At 40.3% G+C, this 17,433-nt stretch overlaps 1 protein-coding gene across 7 annotated transcripts in view; it reads right to left on the reverse strand.

Moving 5' to 3' along the window:
• myo18ab (myosin XVIIIA b) overlaps positions 1-17,433 on the reverse strand; it is a 123,612-nt gene that overhangs the window by 55,333 nt on the left and 50,846 nt on the right. For all 7 annotated transcript variants that reach the window (XM_074679279.1, XM_074679275.1, XM_074679274.1 and 4 more), the window contains 9 exons: positions 17,063-17,153; positions 16,225-16,417; positions 15,483-15,569; positions 12,485-12,626; positions 12,080-12,239; positions 10,606-10,792; positions 10,283-10,490; positions 9,824-9,933; positions 5,652-5,717 (listed from right to left, as the gene is read on the reverse strand). In XM_074679279.1, coding sequence (XP_074535380.1) covers positions 5,652-5,717; positions 9,824-9,933; positions 10,283-10,490; positions 10,606-10,792; positions 12,080-12,239; positions 12,485-12,626; positions 15,483-15,569; positions 16,225-16,417; positions 17,063-17,153 — 1,244 coding nt within the window. The remainder of the gene's footprint in view (positions 1-5,651; positions 5,718-9,823; positions 9,934-10,282; positions 10,491-10,605; positions 10,793-12,079; positions 12,240-12,484; positions 12,627-15,482; positions 15,570-16,224; positions 16,418-17,062; positions 17,154-17,433) is intronic.

Here is a 17,433-nt window from a genome sequence, read left to right on the forward strand (position 1 = left end):
TTCTGAGCAGTTTTTCTTCACCGCTCAGCAGGTAAACATGTCTACAAGAAAACCCAAGATGGATCCAACACTGCAAAAACTGAAATCTTATCAAGTGATTTGGTCTTATTTTCAGGAGAAAATGTCTTTTTAGACTTAACATGAGCCACATTCAACTAGTCAGTCTAGGAAAATATCTTGTTTGAGTTATTGAAGGTCAAAATAAGGTCTCAATTGGTTGTTACAAAAAATCTACCATTAGAACAAGAAAAGAATTTGCTTGAATCTGGTATCATGTCTTACTGCAAGTAACTTTTCTATTGTTCCACTGACAGATTTTTTTTACTTGTTACAAGCAGCTCAGACCTCATTTTTCTCTTGAAATAACTTGAAACTAGACATTTTTCTGGACTGGTCAGGTGAATGTAGCTCATGTTAAGTCTAAAATTATATTTTTGACTAAAATAAGACAAAAACACTTGATAAAAATTCAGTTTTTCCAGTGAAGGATTGTTACTGATCCATTACAACATTTCTTTTGTTAAATGATGCACATAAAATTTAACCAGCTGCTTTTTTGAATAGAAAAGCTCTGCTCTAGAAATATAAACGTCTAAGACGTGTGTTTCTCTCGTGTCAGAGTAAAACATGAATCTGTCTGTGATGAGAAAACAGTGCATGAAACAATCTTTGCTTGTTGCCTCTCACTGCGTCTCCATCACGTCTTCATTTCCTCTCTGCAGGGCGATCCTCTCGGCCTGATGATTATAGCCTCATTCAGAAAGACTCTTCTATCTTTTATCTCTTTCTCTGATGATTTTGGGCTCCTCTTCCTGAATCCCAATGAGCACAGATTTCCATCTTTGACCATAAAGAGTTGAGACAGGCTGACCCTGGAAAGCCCCTTCATAATGCTGCTGACTCTCTCTGGATAAATTGTGTCTGAGAGGGACGCTGCTCTGTTCCTGGGCCTGAATTAGCCGGCAGCTCTTTATGGGAGTAGATTCATTAAGATGTGTTTCAGTGACACGTTGTCCTTCAGAGGAGACATCGCTCCTGACTCTGACTGTAATTTTAAAACTGGCAGAGAAGACAAACTGTGGCCAGGGATTAGATCGATCGTCATCTTACTAAAGTCACGCTGACCCTGCAAATATAAAACTATGTTGTTCTTTAAAATGCACTAATGTACCTCCCAAGCAGACCCAACCCTTAAAATACATCTTAGTAAAGTTTCCCTTGGCTTTAAAATTATTATTACACAAAACTCTGAAGCCAACTTTTTCTTTTGAGAACAGTTAGGCTCTGGGTTTAAAAGATTTTACATGGTCATTAAACAAACAGGTGCCACCAAGTTTATGACAGTACTAACATTTTAAAAGTTTCTATTTAAAGTTTAAAAGCTCATAAATTTACCATTTTAGGTGCACAGCTGTTCTTTTTGTAGACATTTTTTTTAATCTGAGAGCCACAGCTCCCTGGTTAACTTTGATTAAAAATGTTCATTTTGCAGGAAAAAAACCTCTCCTGTCATTAGCTAGAGATGAGCTGAGAAAAAGAAATAAGTAAGCAATTTATTGCAATCAACAATCAAAGTGAAATAGGCTGTTCATCAGCTGATCAAAAGTTTAAGACCACAGCTTAAAAAAAGGCAGAGAAACCCTAAAAAAGAAATAAAAGTTTTGAAAGAAGACTCAGTTATGAGGAGCTCCACCGTTCTTGTTGATCACTTCAAAATTTGCACAGAGGCTGGTGGTGAAGATGGCTTCATGGACATCAGTTTAAGACATCCACTGGAACTGATGTCCAACTTCCCTCTCCATCCATCCCCAAATTTTCTCAGTGTGATTTAGATCAGGGGAACACACAGGTTGGTCCAAAGAGTGAGGTTATTCCTCTGGGAAAAGTCCTTGTGTTGTCTTGTTGATAAACTCAGTCATTACCACACAGACCAGGGCCCTCAGTCATGAAGGAGGCCCCCTGCAACATCCCCACATAGTCAGCTGCCGTTTGACGCCCCTGACTGACCTGAAGTTTTATTGGTCCATTGAAGGAAAAAGCCCCAGATCATGACTGACCCCCCTCCACTGTGCTGCGTGGGAAAACATCTCCAGTTGGATTTCCTTGTCATGTCAGTAACACTGGAAGCCATCAGGGCTGTCAAGGTGAAATTTTTCCTCCTCAGAGAATAAAACTTTCTTCACCTTTCAATGTCTCATGTTTGGTGGAGTCTAGCAAAGTCCAAACAGATAATTTTGTGGCGTTGAAGGAGACGAGACCTATGGAGACGTTGCTCTTAAAGCCCTTCTCTCACGGATGCAGTCTGGTAGTTTTGGGGGCAGTCAGCTCCAGTAACGCCCTTTATTTGATTGAGGATCGTCCCATATCTTGACGGACAGGATGCTACAGTACCGGTGAAATCTTTTGGGTCTACCACTTGACTTTTTGGTTCCATAACCCTCAAGAGCTTTGAAGAAATTCAAGATATGGGTCTCAGTCTTGGTCTTGTCCAGCCTTTGTGTCTTTTCCATCAGGAGATCATGACAGAGTGAATACCTGACAGAATATGACACTGAATCCACATTTTTGTGCAGATTTTGTCTTTAAAAGGTTGTGGTCTTAAGCTTTTAATCAGCTGATAAACAGACATTTACTTTAATCATAGTTTTCATTTTATTGCTTACTCTTTTGTTTTTTGGTCTTACTCTCCTTTCTTCTTTTTGCATTTAGAAACTCTTTTAAGCACCTTTTAAGATTCAGCAGTGCAAAATGTATATTTGAGCAATTTTTCAGCTGGACTTAAAATTCTGATCGATTGTGTTTTACTGAACTGTTACGTTGTCCATGGGTGAAACCAGGTATTTTTTGACTTTGTGTAAATATCGCATCAGGCCACCAGTGCAAACCACAGCAACCCTAAAAATAAAGAAATGTGCAAAGGCTCTGCACATACCCGCTTGATGAATGACGCAAAGAACAAAGCATTTTATTCAAGTCAGCTTCACGGGACAACTATCTTTGTGGATGGAGAAGAAGTCAGCAGAATAAAATCTGCCTTCTCCCCTTCCTAAATGAACTCTGTTAGCTTTTGCTGATGGGGAGGCAGCCTGGGAGGAGATCACACATCTGGCTAACATGAGCATCTGAGCTCCACAGAGAGCTGTTAGTCAGGGAGGAGAAGCTGTAACGAGTCCAGGCAGAAAGCCACCGACAGACCAGGCTGGCAGGGAAGAGCAGGAGCAGTTTGGCAGAAAGGTGGAGAAGAAATATGCCCCATCCTCACTACATGTGTTAACAGTGGCACTTAAACTCACTGTAATCATTCATTTAACTAAACTGAGACTTACAATTAGGTGTGTGATTCTCTTCTGCATGACGGGGAAGCACAACGATCTCTCACACTGGGCTACATGTTAGCAAGTTTGGGAAGCTTTGCCCTAATCTCACTTTTGGGCCAATCACATTGCAGCTCTGCTCCTTGTTTCTAACTTTTAACACTGACGTCTGTCTCTTAGGGAAAATATCTGCAGCAAACAGAGTAAACTTTCTTTTCCCTGACACAGCCAGGCAAGTACGCCTCCTTTTGAGAACAGATGTACACATTATGCCTGGCTGTGTGTTAATCATCTGGTAGGTGTTCTCGTCTTTAAAGCAGCTCATACAGTCATAATTCAGACTGATTCCCACACGTCAGGAGGTGAACGCTGTAATTAGGGGTTGAGTGTGTGGGCTAGTGGCGCTGGGTTGTCCTGTGTGGGTGGACTGGACAAAGTGTGTGTGTGTTTGTGTGTGTGGGGGGGTTAAAAAAAGAAGCTTAAGTTAAAGAAAAAAGTTCTGATTGGAAACTTTGGGTGAACTTTGAGAAAGAAACAGAGGCAAGGTTAAACTCTGCCAAGGAAGCTCTCTAATTGACAGCTCAAGGCCCTGACTGCTCTTTATTCCACAGACATTCACAGATCTAATTAACAAAACCATCAGCCTGTCTTTTTCCTTCTGATTAGCCGTTTCTTCTTCTTTTTTTTTTTTATCTCAAAGAGTCTGAGTGTGGCAGCGTCTGACTGAGGTCACAGACACAGCTCCTCCTCCACATGAAGAGGGAGAGATTAAAAACACAACACGGCAGGACTAATGAAGGTGAAAATGGAACAAAACAGCTCCGACTTTGCAGGAGAAGCAGGTGAGAAGGATAGAAAAGGCTTCAATTATGGCATAAATTGAGAGTGTGGCTGCGTGAAGAGACGTCAGGACTTTAAGGCAGGTCTCTCCTCCACTGTCACACGCAGCTTCAGCGTGATTTAACGAGACATTAGGCGTGTTTCAGAGAGTTTTCAGGGTCTACTGCGTTGAATTGGAAACAGCCTCAGAGTCATTGTGTCAGAAACATTATGAAAATGATGTTTTCTGGGACACACAGGGTAAAATTCCTCTTCGGGGCCTTCAGGGAGTGACAGGACCCCGAGGAAAGTGACTTTGTGGAGGATCTGACCAGCAGAGGGTCAGCTGGGAGAGAAAACAATATGGGACACTAAATGTATTTTAAAGAGACCTTCCGATATGGTCATTTTTATGTTAACTTTTAAAAGTAGGCTTGAGATCTGACCATAGACTGAATATAGAGTCGACAGCGTGACTCCACCATTAACCATTGTACAGTTTTGAAGCCAAAATTCCCCCGTCACAGGCGCAGCCATTGGTAACAGTTGTGCAGCCAGAGTCCGGGCAGTACAGATTGTGAGGGATTCTGGGAGAATCTGAGTGGAGCCAGGTGACAAAAATATAAATATTTTTTTCTTTGGAGAGTCTAATAACTTCTTGACTCTAGCTCCCAACATATTTTACAATCCCAGAAAAAAAAGAAAATAATGTCAGCTGTCCATCATCAATAAACGAGATGAAACATCTAATTTTTTACCATTAATAACCAATGAGAATGAAACTTTTCAGAAAAAAGAGGGCTTGAGTATAAGGCAGCCATATCTTCAAATCACCACAGCAATCAGACATTAGAAACATTTCTGCCAGCTGTATTAATTTTCCTAAGTTTGACCACAGCCCATCTGAAATGACTGGAGAGCTGGATTTTTTTTTACCTATACTGCAACCAGCCACCAGGGGAAGCAGTTTTGTGGAGACCTCACTTCAAGCCGAGCAAGATGACGTCCATTTTTTTTTCAGTCTATGGATCAAACATATGATCACAGTACACATTTAGTGGTTTGGTTTTCTCCTCCAGTTTCCTCATCAATCCACTGTCCTATCCTTTCAAACTTAAAGCCCCTACATGATATTTTAAAGGGTGGGTTATGATTTAGCACCAAGTGTTCATGACAAAATTATTTTAAATATACCAAAACAAAAAATGAAATTAAAATCAGACTGGTGTCTGTACTGAAGCTGTGGTAAAACATCAGGTTGGTGTGTTATTAGAGAAAAGCTATAATTCATTCACTTACTTACCTGAGATAAGCCACGCGTAGCAAAACCTCTCCCACTTGTTTCACATTGGAAAGATTTCTTATACTTGAAAGGTCTTTTCTCAAATATACATAATTACAATTTCAAAGGTTTTCTCTGTGATAAGTTCAGTTATAGGACGTATAATGCAGAATCATAGAAGCAGTCGAGTGTGTATGAACATTTTCATGTGCAGCTACGTGTGTGTCTGCACTCACCCGGCTCAGTCCCATGTGGTACGTGCTCTTCTCCAGCTCCAGCGACTCCAGCAGCTCCTCCACCGCCTGAAACATCAAACAAACACGTCAGCAGACGGATTAACTTAAATAAAATCCTCTGTTTGTTCCTGAGTCTACCTCGGCACGGTCACATGACCTCCATGCCCAAAGGATGCAGGCTTGGTGTCACAGCTACAAACAGCATCCGTCCCTCAGCACCAGCTAACACAAACACACAGTCTGAGTCTGATCCGCCTCAGGGGACTCGAGAGGACAAAACAAGTCAGACAGAAAAGCTTCTGAGGTCCTTTTCTGTCAGCTTTCATCTCCTCTGCCGACTCAACCTTTACCAGACTAACCAAACACTGACGGGAGCGCTCTTGCAGGTTTCACCCTCAGGCTCTTGCGAATTCAGTTATGAGTTAACGTAGTGTTTCTCCTTCTCCATTAACACAAGGTCTATAATAAAGAGCAAAGAATTAACAGATTGATCTTTGCTTAAGTTATCTTCTTGGTTTTAAGGTTGTATGAGTAGGTTGTTTTTTTATCTGTATGCATTACAGCTTCTGAGTTTGAACCTTATACTGAATGTTATGGTAAGAAAAACAAAACTAAGGAGCTATTGAGGTATCAAAGCCATCAAATTAAGGCAGCATGTATTTCATGTTTCACTCTGGAACACAGAGTGTGCATCCTCGTTTTATTCTCGCAGTTTTGATAAGCCTCAAATTTGTCCAGAGACTTGTTGATCTCTGTCTCTGATTCTGATTGACAGCTGCTGCTTCACACTTCAGAGGAGGTCTGCACTTTGAAACTCTGTCTTCAGACCCTCCTACAAAGACTCAGAGCAGAGAGCCTCTCCTCTGTACAGAGGGCAGGGTGATAACAGTGAGACATGATGGAGGCAGACACTGACAGAGATCCTCTCTGTCGTCCTTAAAGCTCCTGGCAGGTACGCCGTCTGTCTGCTGACATCACGGCTAAAGCACGGCACACTAAGAGGAGCTGACAGAACGGCTGGGTGCAAAAAACAGCTGAAAAACTTAAATCTGAGACTTTTTCCTACAGTTATTCGTCTTTCTCTCTCTGCACACTGCATCCTTTCAACATCTGTGCTTTCTTTGATCTCCACTTTTTCCTATCAGATCAAACGCTGTGGAAGTGACAGACGCTTCTTGCAGCTCTGTACCTAATATTTCTTTCTGTTGTGTTTTTTTATTGAAACTACACACAGACGTGCAGACTATTTGTGCGATTTTTCTCTTACATTTTGGACTTCAGACTGTGGTCAGACTCTTATCTTTTGTGCCAACATTATGCAACGCATAACAGTCACAACACCAGAATTGTACATTTCAATACCTATAGACGCCAAAACATGGGTCACTCTGTTATTTTTTATTTCCACCTGCACACAGCGCTGCTGTGGAAAGAGTTGTTTAAGCCAAGGTGTACCCCACATTTTATGTTCTATGTGTTTTATATGCCTCTGTTTTTGTTTTCAATGTTAAATGAAAAAAAGGACTAAATAAAAAGTATTTTAAAAAAAAGTATCTGCAGAGGTTGTATTTTTATGTTGTGATGTTTTCTGTTTGTTTTTTTTTCAGGTATGTGTGCAGTACACCTGTATTAGCCGACCTGTGAATGGGAGGAGTTAGCCGTGTGTTTTTGTGTGACTAAAGGCAGAGCAGAGACACACAGTTTTTAAGCAGATAGCCCCACATGCTTGTGTAGAGCTGGAAATAAGTTTATAAGTTATTTTGGGTGCAAACACTGTTAACCAATCAGAAAACAGCTTCTGATGTTTCCGTTTCCCTGATTTGTCTCCTTAAACTGCAATAACTGAAACAAAACAAAGCGTTTATGTCTTGTTTCTTTTAAAAATAGTCTCATTAGACTTCATGTTAGTCAAATTCACCTGACAAATTCAGGATGAAGTCTTGTTTTAAGATATTATCGACCAGAAGGCACCTGGATTGTTCTCAGTTCCTCATATTAAGACATTATTTCAAGAAACTAAACTAAAGGTAGATTTCTTTTCCTCTTTGAAAAAAATTCAGCCTCATTTTTGTTTTTTAATATCTTAAAATCAGTCATTTTTCTAAACCTGGAAGATGTTAAAAGAATAAAAAAGAATGTACAAGACACAAACACTTGCTTAGATCCCACTTTTTGTATTGTAGGACTTTTTATACGACAACATTAACAGTGCCTTAATGCAGCAACACTGTCTCCTTAAATTTCTACTCTCTACTCAAATTGATCCCCAAACAGAGAGCATTGGTGTCTCAGTGTGTCATTTCATGTTGTGTTAGAGTGTCATCGAAGCAATACTCATCTGAATGTTTTTATACTTCACATTTACCTGACCAACACAAACCAGATGTTTTTACACACATTAAACCACCATGATCTGCACCTGAGGTGGAGGAAACCTTTAAGTAAAGATGTTTTTCTCCTGTAGCCCCACCCCACCCCCTCATAAAAGCTAATCACGCTTTGAGCAGAGCCGCCTCGCACGGCCCGAGCAGAATGTAGAGGACACATTAATCATATGCTCGGGGATGTTCCTGAACTGGTCGGCCTCCTATACAAAAGGAATGGAAAGATAATGAGACAGAAAAAAAAAGAAGAGGGAAGGGGAGAGTGGGGGGGGGGGGGGGGGGGGGGGGGGGCTCTCCGTAGTGTCTGTAATTAATCAGTACAGTAGCCGTATGCTGCCAGCCTGCACAATCATAATTAATTACACAGAAGAGCGCTCTTGGAAGAGAGTGAGAGAGAAAGGAGAGGAGGAATAAAAGGATTCTGTTCACACCCAGAGATTAGAAAGTGGAGGGCAAAGAGAGAAATATCCAGACTCTACAGTTTCAACATCCTCCTCCTGTTTTGGCCAGGGAAATAAGTCGGATTTTCTAAAGCAGTGCTCCGAGATTCAGCACGGTTTGTTCTGTAGGAGTGGAGGGTTAAAAAGAAAGAGTCATCCATAATGATGCTGATGATACAGAGGTTTGTTTTTCTTCTCGGTGTGGAGGAAAGCTTTGAACTACAGCAAACAACGGATAAGAAACCGTTTATTACAAACTCATTATCTACAGTTATATGAGCGGGCTGCTCCTCGTCTCTAAACTCAAAGCTCTGAGACGCTTTGACATTAAAGGGAGGTAAAATAATATTTTTGTCTTGACAGCTGAAAATATTTTATGAATTTCACTTTCTGTTTATATTTTTGAGGTATAAAATCACATATAAATCTTATTTCTCTCAGCTAAGAAAAGGGCTTTCAGTCTGCTGTGTGTCTCTGCTCTGCTCTCCATCACAGCCACTGCTCCTCTAACTCTCTTCTCTCACAGGACTCAGCAAATCCTGACTTTTGTGAAGTCCACCTGGACCCTTAATGTTTTATATCAGTCCCAACCTGCAGGCTGTTAACATGGAAGTCAAAGCCACTGACGATCAGAAAATGACCAAAGAAAAAAGTGAAAAAACAAACAGAGAGCACCCACTTCCTCTGGGTTATCAGGAATCATTCAGAAAATATTTAATTGCTCTAATTCAACACAATGTGTACCCTGAAAATCTTGAGTTCTTGGAGGAGTTAATTATCTTTGGCTGTATCATTGAACCAGGTATCCATATCAGATGATTCTGGTGTTGTGACACCTCTAATATAAACTGAAGCTCTATTGTCCTGCTTTACTGTAATCAGTTTTTGCATGTTTTTGGCACAAAATTTGGTACATGAGTTTCCTGCAAGTTTTTCAGAGTGAAATCTCAAATAGGAAACGCAGGATAAAAAAACCCTTTGAGTGTTTTGACTTCTCTCTGAAGTCTGAAGCTAAAGTGAGCTGTGCAAATCCTTCCACAATTCCTCAGTTTGTGCTCCGTGAATACATCTATCCATCTGTTGAGCAATCATCAGTTTGAAACAAAGTTTTAAAGCCAGAGAGAAACACCCTCTTTCTCTTTGCTCTGAGCTTGAACCGGAACAAACTCAAAGGAAACTACTTTCGTAGTCAGCGTGGTGCAGGGGGAAAATATTCATAAAGGTTTCTATTATTGGGAAAATTTGGAAGACAGAGGTTAGAAACTTTCCAAACTTCTTATTTCAGATCACCTAACTTTTGTTCAAATCATCAGACTCCAGCTTGACTCGAACTGTGCAGAACACTCACCCTCTTCTCGTCCGTCACGATATAGTTCCGGCCATGTTTCTTGGTCAGATGAGGAGCCAGGACGTCGAATCTTCTCCTGAACTCAGAAAACACCATGTGGTCAGGGTATCCTGGAGAGAGGAGAGAGGAAAACAGCGAACACAGAGAGAGGTCAGTGGAGCGACTACAGCAGAGCCAAGAGAGTGTTCACTGTCAGCTGTTACTGTCAGGAGCAAAACACAGACAGAAAGAATCTTTAACTTAACACAACTTCAACTCATGAGAGAGGAGACTGGGTTATGAAAGTTTATCATCACAGACAACACATTTTCAGGGTTTCATGTTTTTTTTTTGCTTGTTTCTATACATTTCTACACATCCCAGATCCATCATTCTTTTTGCACCGTGATAAACCCGGCTTCATTTTTGATTCTTGCAGCTGGGAAATGATAGAAGCTGTCTCTGTCAGCTGGTCCTCACCTTGTCTGTAGATGCGCAGAGCATCCAGCAGTTTGGATCCTCTGAGCTGAGCTCTCAGCAGGCCCACATCCAGAGTCATGAGGCCTGAGTCAGAGCTCTCTCCGTGGGTCACACGGGGCTCACCTCCTCCACCCACTGCCTCCGCTTTGGGCAGCAGACAGTGGACGAAGTGAACCCTGGAGCGACGCACCATGTCGATCAGAGCATCCTGAACACACAGGGGGACAGTCATACTTCAGAAGTCACAAGAATTTGGTTTAAATGTGCTGTAACTTTTGTTATTAGATTTAAATAAAAGTTTAAAAAGTATCCCCTCCACTCACCACTTGCAGTTTGACCTGGATACACAGACTCCTCTTCTTCACAGCAGCAACCCCTGTGGTGAACGTCTTCCTCATGCTGGTGGCTCGTCTCAGAGCGAGCTGAGAGCTGCCCTCCAGCCCGGCGATGGAGCCCGACAGCACGGTGGCTCCGCTGGCCCGGCCCATGAACAGACCGCTGATGTTCTTCCTGTGATCACACAGCGATGGATCAGGACAGTTCACTTCTCTAACTCACTACAGGACTCAGTAATCCACTGCTCCACACACAGTGTTAAGATCTGATGGCTTCAGACACTGTTTTCAGCATTAATCATTTCTTTGCAGTTAAACACTGCTGAAAGACTCATACGAGGTGCTTTAGAACAGCTGGAGCCTTTTTCTAAAGGCTATTTCTTTTTTTAAGTTATTTCTGAGGCTTTTGGTTGGATGGTAGAGAGGACAATGGATAGAGCAGAAAACAGGACAAGACTGGGGAGTGACACGCAGGAAAAAGGCCACAGGATGGAATCGAACCCGGGCCACCTGCGCAAGGGCGGAGGAGCGCTGCCTAAACCACAAGGACATCTGCGCTCTGTGAAACCTTTTTCTGAGGGTAAGGATCTTTTGAGGAATTCGAGGCAATTCAATAGCAGAAACTAAGATCTACATTAAGTTTCTGGAGAGTTGATTTCACTGTCCTTTCACTACTTGTCCAAAAAATAAAAAAAATATTTATAATAAAAAAAAATTCTTCACAAATGCAAATTGAATAATCTTAACCTGGATAAGGGTGGGAGAAAAAAATCAATATATCAAAGTATCAGGATGTTCTGTTCAACAATTTTAATATGATATTTTTTGTTCTTCTTTTTTTTTTATTTAAATCCTTCATTTTAGTCTTTATTTATAAGTTGAGATGTCAGATCCACTGAATAAATCCCAAAAACTAACATGTGATTTACAATTTGGGGAAAATATGGCTCCTGATATAGTCTGTTGACATCATCACCATCAACCTTTTCACATGGTCTAGTGTTAAAGAAGTAAACCAAAAATCTCAAAATTTGAGACAATGAAGAAGCATAATCTAAATCTAAACCTTTTCAAAAGTTTTACACAAAAAAACAGTCTGATAAATAAAATTGGGATGCAGACTGAAAAGGATTACTGAATGCAGATTATCAGAGCTAAAAAAAAACATGGACAACCATAGCTCACAAATTCAAAAGCAAAAGCTAATGAAATATCGAGAGAACAAACTAAGTTTTAAAGATAGTATTTTTCTTGGAATAAATTAAGAGTTTTTTTTATACATTCAATCTAGCCTAAATTCAGCCCTCTGATAATCTTGCTCTTAAATCCAAAGTAACTTTAATAACAGATTTTAATATTTGATCCAATCTGAGGTCTGTAAACTGATAAGATTACATTTGAACGTTATAAATATGTGTGTGTAGCAAAGTGTGTGTATGTTGAAAGTGCGTGATGCTCTTACTTCTGGGAGTCCTGCAGCAGCATGGCGGCGTTCTGGGCTGCTGGGTTGTTCTTGGCGTGGCTCAGCCAGCCCTGAGTGTCGTACTCCACCCAGTCTGTCCCGTGGCTGTGACCCAGGAGGAAGAGGAGGGGCTTCTCTCCTCGCAGCAGCAGGTTGGATCCTGACAAACATCCCGTTTATTAGTTTAACATGCTAGCTTGTTCTCCACATGTCTCACACACAGTCATCGTCGAATACAGAAAAAAAATCGAGTTTGTGTTTTTATTTTCTTTGTGAGGGTTTAGCATATGAGCCTCATCCTCCAGCGTCATGTCAATAAACAACCAGTGTGTGTATTTGGTGTCAGGAGTGTGATCAGCTTTCTCATGGACCTCTTTCATGGATTTAGCTCTGAGCATGTCTCACCTTTGTTGTCTCCCTGTGCAGAGCCGTAGTAGCTGAAGAGTCGCTCCAGCAGCGTCTCCTCCGAACCACCAGGCTGAACCGCCTCCTCTTCCATCAGCCACAGGAGACCCCGAGCCTCGTCTGTCCGCGCCAGAGTTCGGACCTGAGATGGGAAACCAGACATGTTTATTTGACTTAACACAAAAAAGAAACTTCTGCTGCTGCAGTTCAGGAGACAGAAAGCAGACATGACTAACAAACCTGAGTTATGTTTAATTTTTAATCATCTTTCATCTTTCATTTAAAAGCCATCAAAATCACCCAATCATACACAACCAGTCAAGGAGCAACGCAGACCCTCGTAATTATCCCCTGCAGATGTCTGTGCAGCTTTGAAAGTGACGGCGATGAGATTTCAGCGAGTCGTTGTGCACAGATCAATGTAATGATAAAGATTCTGCAGAGACGTGAACACAGCTCTCTCATAAAGGATGAAGAAGGCTCATCGATGCGTCTCTTTGTCTTCATCTTTTTTCAATCACTGAGAGAAAATTATCACCTCAGAGCTTCGTCTCTAAATCCATTTTACCTTCAAACTGTTTTCTGTGTGACTATTACAGGTGTGGTGATCTGGACACATCACCTCACAGGCGATCTGAGCTCAGGAGAAAGAGAAGGTCCACGTCTTCCAAACACAAGAACGTTGGTTAAAAAAGTTACTACAACCCACAGGCTGCATCCTGCTGTCTGTATCTATTTATTAACAGTGATCTATGAAACAGGAAACAGAAAAATCTGCTTTAGAGAAACTTTGATTAACAAGCTGCAGATGTTTGGAGCGACTCGTCAGTAACCCTGAGGAAACAAAGCTGGCTCTCCTCGTCCATCAAACCACCTGAATCCCGTTTCCTCTCTTTAATTAGTCCATTCATGGAGTGCTGATGGGATTTTAAGCCTGTGTGTTTGTTTGGCAGAGGTCAGCCTTTCTAAATAAGGAGATGAGACCTCACTTTGGAAGGCTGTGATTAAAACTGAAGGTTAACTGCCTCTCAGAGCGTTTTTAACCAAAGAGGAGACACTCAGCCAGGCTGAACGCTGATCAGAGGACGAGCTGCCAGTTTACATCCTGAGTCTGATATGTAAATCGAAGTAAGATATGTTTTGATTTCAATCTGGATTGAAGAAGGCCACGTTTGTTCTGGATCAGTTTTTAAGTAGAAACCAATGAGACCCTTTGAGCTGACAAGAGGAAAACAAATCACAGTCTGTAGCCAACAAACATCACTAATGTGGGATAAAATCCAAAAGGAAACACAGAAAATTAGAGAAAATGAGCCAAAATCACATTGAGCCAAACGAAGACGGATGGAGCCAGAGAGCTGGCAGAGGGAGTGAACAATCGTTAACTGATTTAATCTCTGTGAGGAGGAAGAGTTAATTCAAAAACATGACATCAGATTCAAACAACACTCCTGACAGGTGAAGAACATGTCCAACACAGGGGGAAAATCAGCAAAAAAAGATCAAACGTGTTTCATGGAAAATAAAGAGATGAGACTTTAATGACAGACTGGATGAAAAAGTAAAAACGTTTGAGCCAAAATTACCAAAACAGCCTGAAGGGCTTGGATTGAATTTTTCTACAGGTTGGCTAAAATGGTGCCAGACAGTTGGAAAAAGGTTTGAAATTGTTTTGTTCTCTCTGATTCAGGCTGACATTATTCTGTCAACAGAGATGTTAGTTTAGGATTTTTAATATGAAATCAAATAAAAAGAATTGATAGATATGTGAGCAGAAAGGGTAAATAAAATCTAAGTTTGAAATTGGACTTTTAACATCCTGAAATAAGACATTTTTCTGGTCTCTTCAGGTGAATGTGCCTCGGGTTAATTTTCAGTAGAAAATGTCTTTTTAGACTTCATATGAGCCACATTGACTTGAGCAGTCCCGAAAAATATCATATTTCAAGTTATTTAAAGACAAAAATGAGGTCTAAATTAGGGCTGAACAATTAATCAAATTGAAACCGACATCACAATATGATGTAATACGATTTTCAAATCACAAAGGCTGCAATCAAAAAAAAAAGAGTTTCATGAACACAGACCTGAAGGAAATACAGTGATTGCACAGAGATCTGCAATAGAATGACTGTGGCTGGCAGAGCCATACCCTACAGGAGAGGATTAGGGCCACTGAAAAAAAAATATATATATTTACATATATATATATATATATATATATATATATATATATATATATATATATATATATATATATATATATATATATATATATATATATATATTTTAGTACAATTTTTTTTATAACTAATTTTTTAGTACTTTATTTTTTAAGAAAAAAGTAAGAATTTTGAGATTTAACTCAGAATTTTGAGATTAAAGTTAGAACTCTGAAATTTTTTTTTCTTCCTAATATATTATATCAGTTTCAAATTTTTGTGCAAATTTTTCTTATTCCATTGGCTGATTTTTGTATTGTCGTAAGTGATTCAGACCTCATTTTAGACTTTAAATAACTTAAAACAAGACATTTTTCAGGACTGATAAGTTGAATGTGGCTCATATCGAGTATTACAAGACAATTTTTACTTATAATTAGACAAAAATGCTTGATAAGATTTTATTTTTTTGCTGTGGTGGCATGCAGACCTATTCAGTTGTTACCGCTTTGGATGTAATGTACAGTCTCTAATTGAAAAAAATAGCAAAGACAACATATCAAATTTTATCTTAAATATCTGCTCATCTGTAGTTTAGGGTTTCAGAAATATGTTAGAGGAACATCGTGTTTTCCAGCATGACTGTCAGCTCTTCTTTGAGCATCATCCTGAAAATGTGAACCAGGAGTTTCTGGAGTGTGGACTGAAAGTTTAGCACAACAATTTCCAGGACACTTCCAGACAAAAAAAGCGATCGCACACACACAAGCGCAAACACACACACACACAAGCACACAGAGCGGCAAAGAGAGAAAGTGTGTGGAGGTTGTTCTTACCAGAGCTTGAGTGGAGGCTTGGTCAATAGCTGCTACAGACAGAGACGTACTGGACTCTATGTCATCTAAAGCAAGCTCTATGTTCTCCTAGACGCAGGAGGGATAAAGGCCAGGGTTAGTGCCACCTACAGGAGAGTCACTGTCCAATCACAGCAGGAGCTAACACTGCTATCATCACATCAGATGGAAAAAGATTGGGTTTATTAAATGTGTTCGGAATTATCTTCATAAAACATCAATATTATAATTATAATTCACTTAATCAGATTTAAACATCTTCACTGATCTCATTAGCTGTCAGAAAGAAGGAGAAATTCTGTGTGATCAGTTTATAAAAATCATAATGCTGCTAACACACACATGATTTACACACTCTTAACTTCTCATTCACCTCTAGACGAATCTGTAAGCTGTAGAGTTTTTTATTTTTCAGCTTCACCCAAATCAAAGTGCACATAAAATCTCTCAACATTCAAATTTAAAGTTTTCTTCTGTGCACCTCATGTCAAATCTAACAAAAAAGTTTGATTTATTTTAACCTTCAAACTGATGAAGTGAACCAAACCTGGCTGTGCAGATTCCTCCAGAGGTAAGTGAGTAAACACAGATTAATGATGTTTCTAGTAATTAAAATGAAGACGTTAAATGTAAATAAAATCATTTCTGACTGCAGTAAACTGAGGATTGTATCTGTGACAGAAAGAGGAATGAGAGGCGTGGATGTGTGCACGTTCAGTAGCACCTCCTTGTATCTGTCGAGCTCCTGGACGAAGGTGCGCTCGTGGAACAGCGTCTGCAGCCTCTCCTGGGTGTAGTTATGGCAGAGCTCTTCAAACGTGGCGCCTCGCTGCTGCTGGGCCATGCGAGGGTTCTGGAAACCTGGCGTGTCCACGATGAGCAGTGAGCACAGAGAGTGCTGACTGGACTTCAGAGCTCTGAGGGACACACAGGTGAAAGGTTTGATTACTCAGTGAGGATGATCCACAGTTCAGTTTTCTTCATCTGGAGGAGGAAGATGTTGCTCTCAGCATTGATAGAGAACGCTCTCATAAATCCAGAAACATAAACACAAAGAGCTGAGAACAATGAGTGAAAGCTGTAAGAAATGAACAGCAGACAAATAAAATATCACATTGATTTCACCTGCAGAGCTCTGACAAGAATAATTGTTTATTGCAAAAACCAGCTTAAGTAAAGAAAGAAAGATTTAAAAAACAGAAGAGAGCTGCAGACCGAAACATAAAACATGCTCCACAAAAGACTTATTCAAGTTCAATTATTACTGTGTTGACAGTTTCTGAGTTGTTTTTTTGTTTTGTTCCCTCAAAACCCTGGGATGTATTTCAGTGTCTGACCAAGTGTGTGACACTGAATGTACCTTAAAAGGATAAATCCTTTATTTGAGGAAAACTTTGGAGTGAAATGGAAAAGGGAAGGATGGTAAATTACACAGAGTGAAATTATGTGAGAAAGAGGGTAAATTGACCTCAGGGAGAAAGTTCAGAGAAAAGGCAAACTTGATGGGATGGAGTCCTAATAAAACAAAAATCCAATTAAAGACAAAATAGGTGAGGTCTGACCTGTTGATGAGTGAGATGACGAGAGTGAAGAGCTCTGAGTAGAGACCAGACGCCATCGCTTCCAAACACTCCAGAGCAGTGACCTTAGAGCCTAAAAGACGACAAGAAAGAGAAGAATAACATCAAATTTTCTGATGAAGGATTTAAAACTTCCCATAACTGATATCTATTTCTTCTATTTATGTAATATTTTGGGTCTTTTCTGTCTTTATTCAGAGATGACAGCATGGTAAGTAGAGAGGCAAACAGAGGGAAACGGAAGCGATATACAGGAAGGGGACCACGGGTTGTTTCTTTCAGAACATTTCAGGAGTTAAATCCCAGACTTCATCTCTTTCAGGAAATTAACCCCACTCAACTCAAACTGTATT

Source organism: Halichoeres trimaculatus, unplaced genomic scaffold (genome assembly GCF_033239565.1).
Source record: "Halichoeres trimaculatus isolate MK-OKI-2021-1 unplaced genomic scaffold, fHalTri1.1 fHalTri1_scaffold_9, whole genome shotgun sequence".
Lineage (NCBI taxonomy): Eukaryota > Metazoa > Chordata > Actinopteri > Labriformes > Labridae > Halichoeres > Halichoeres trimaculatus.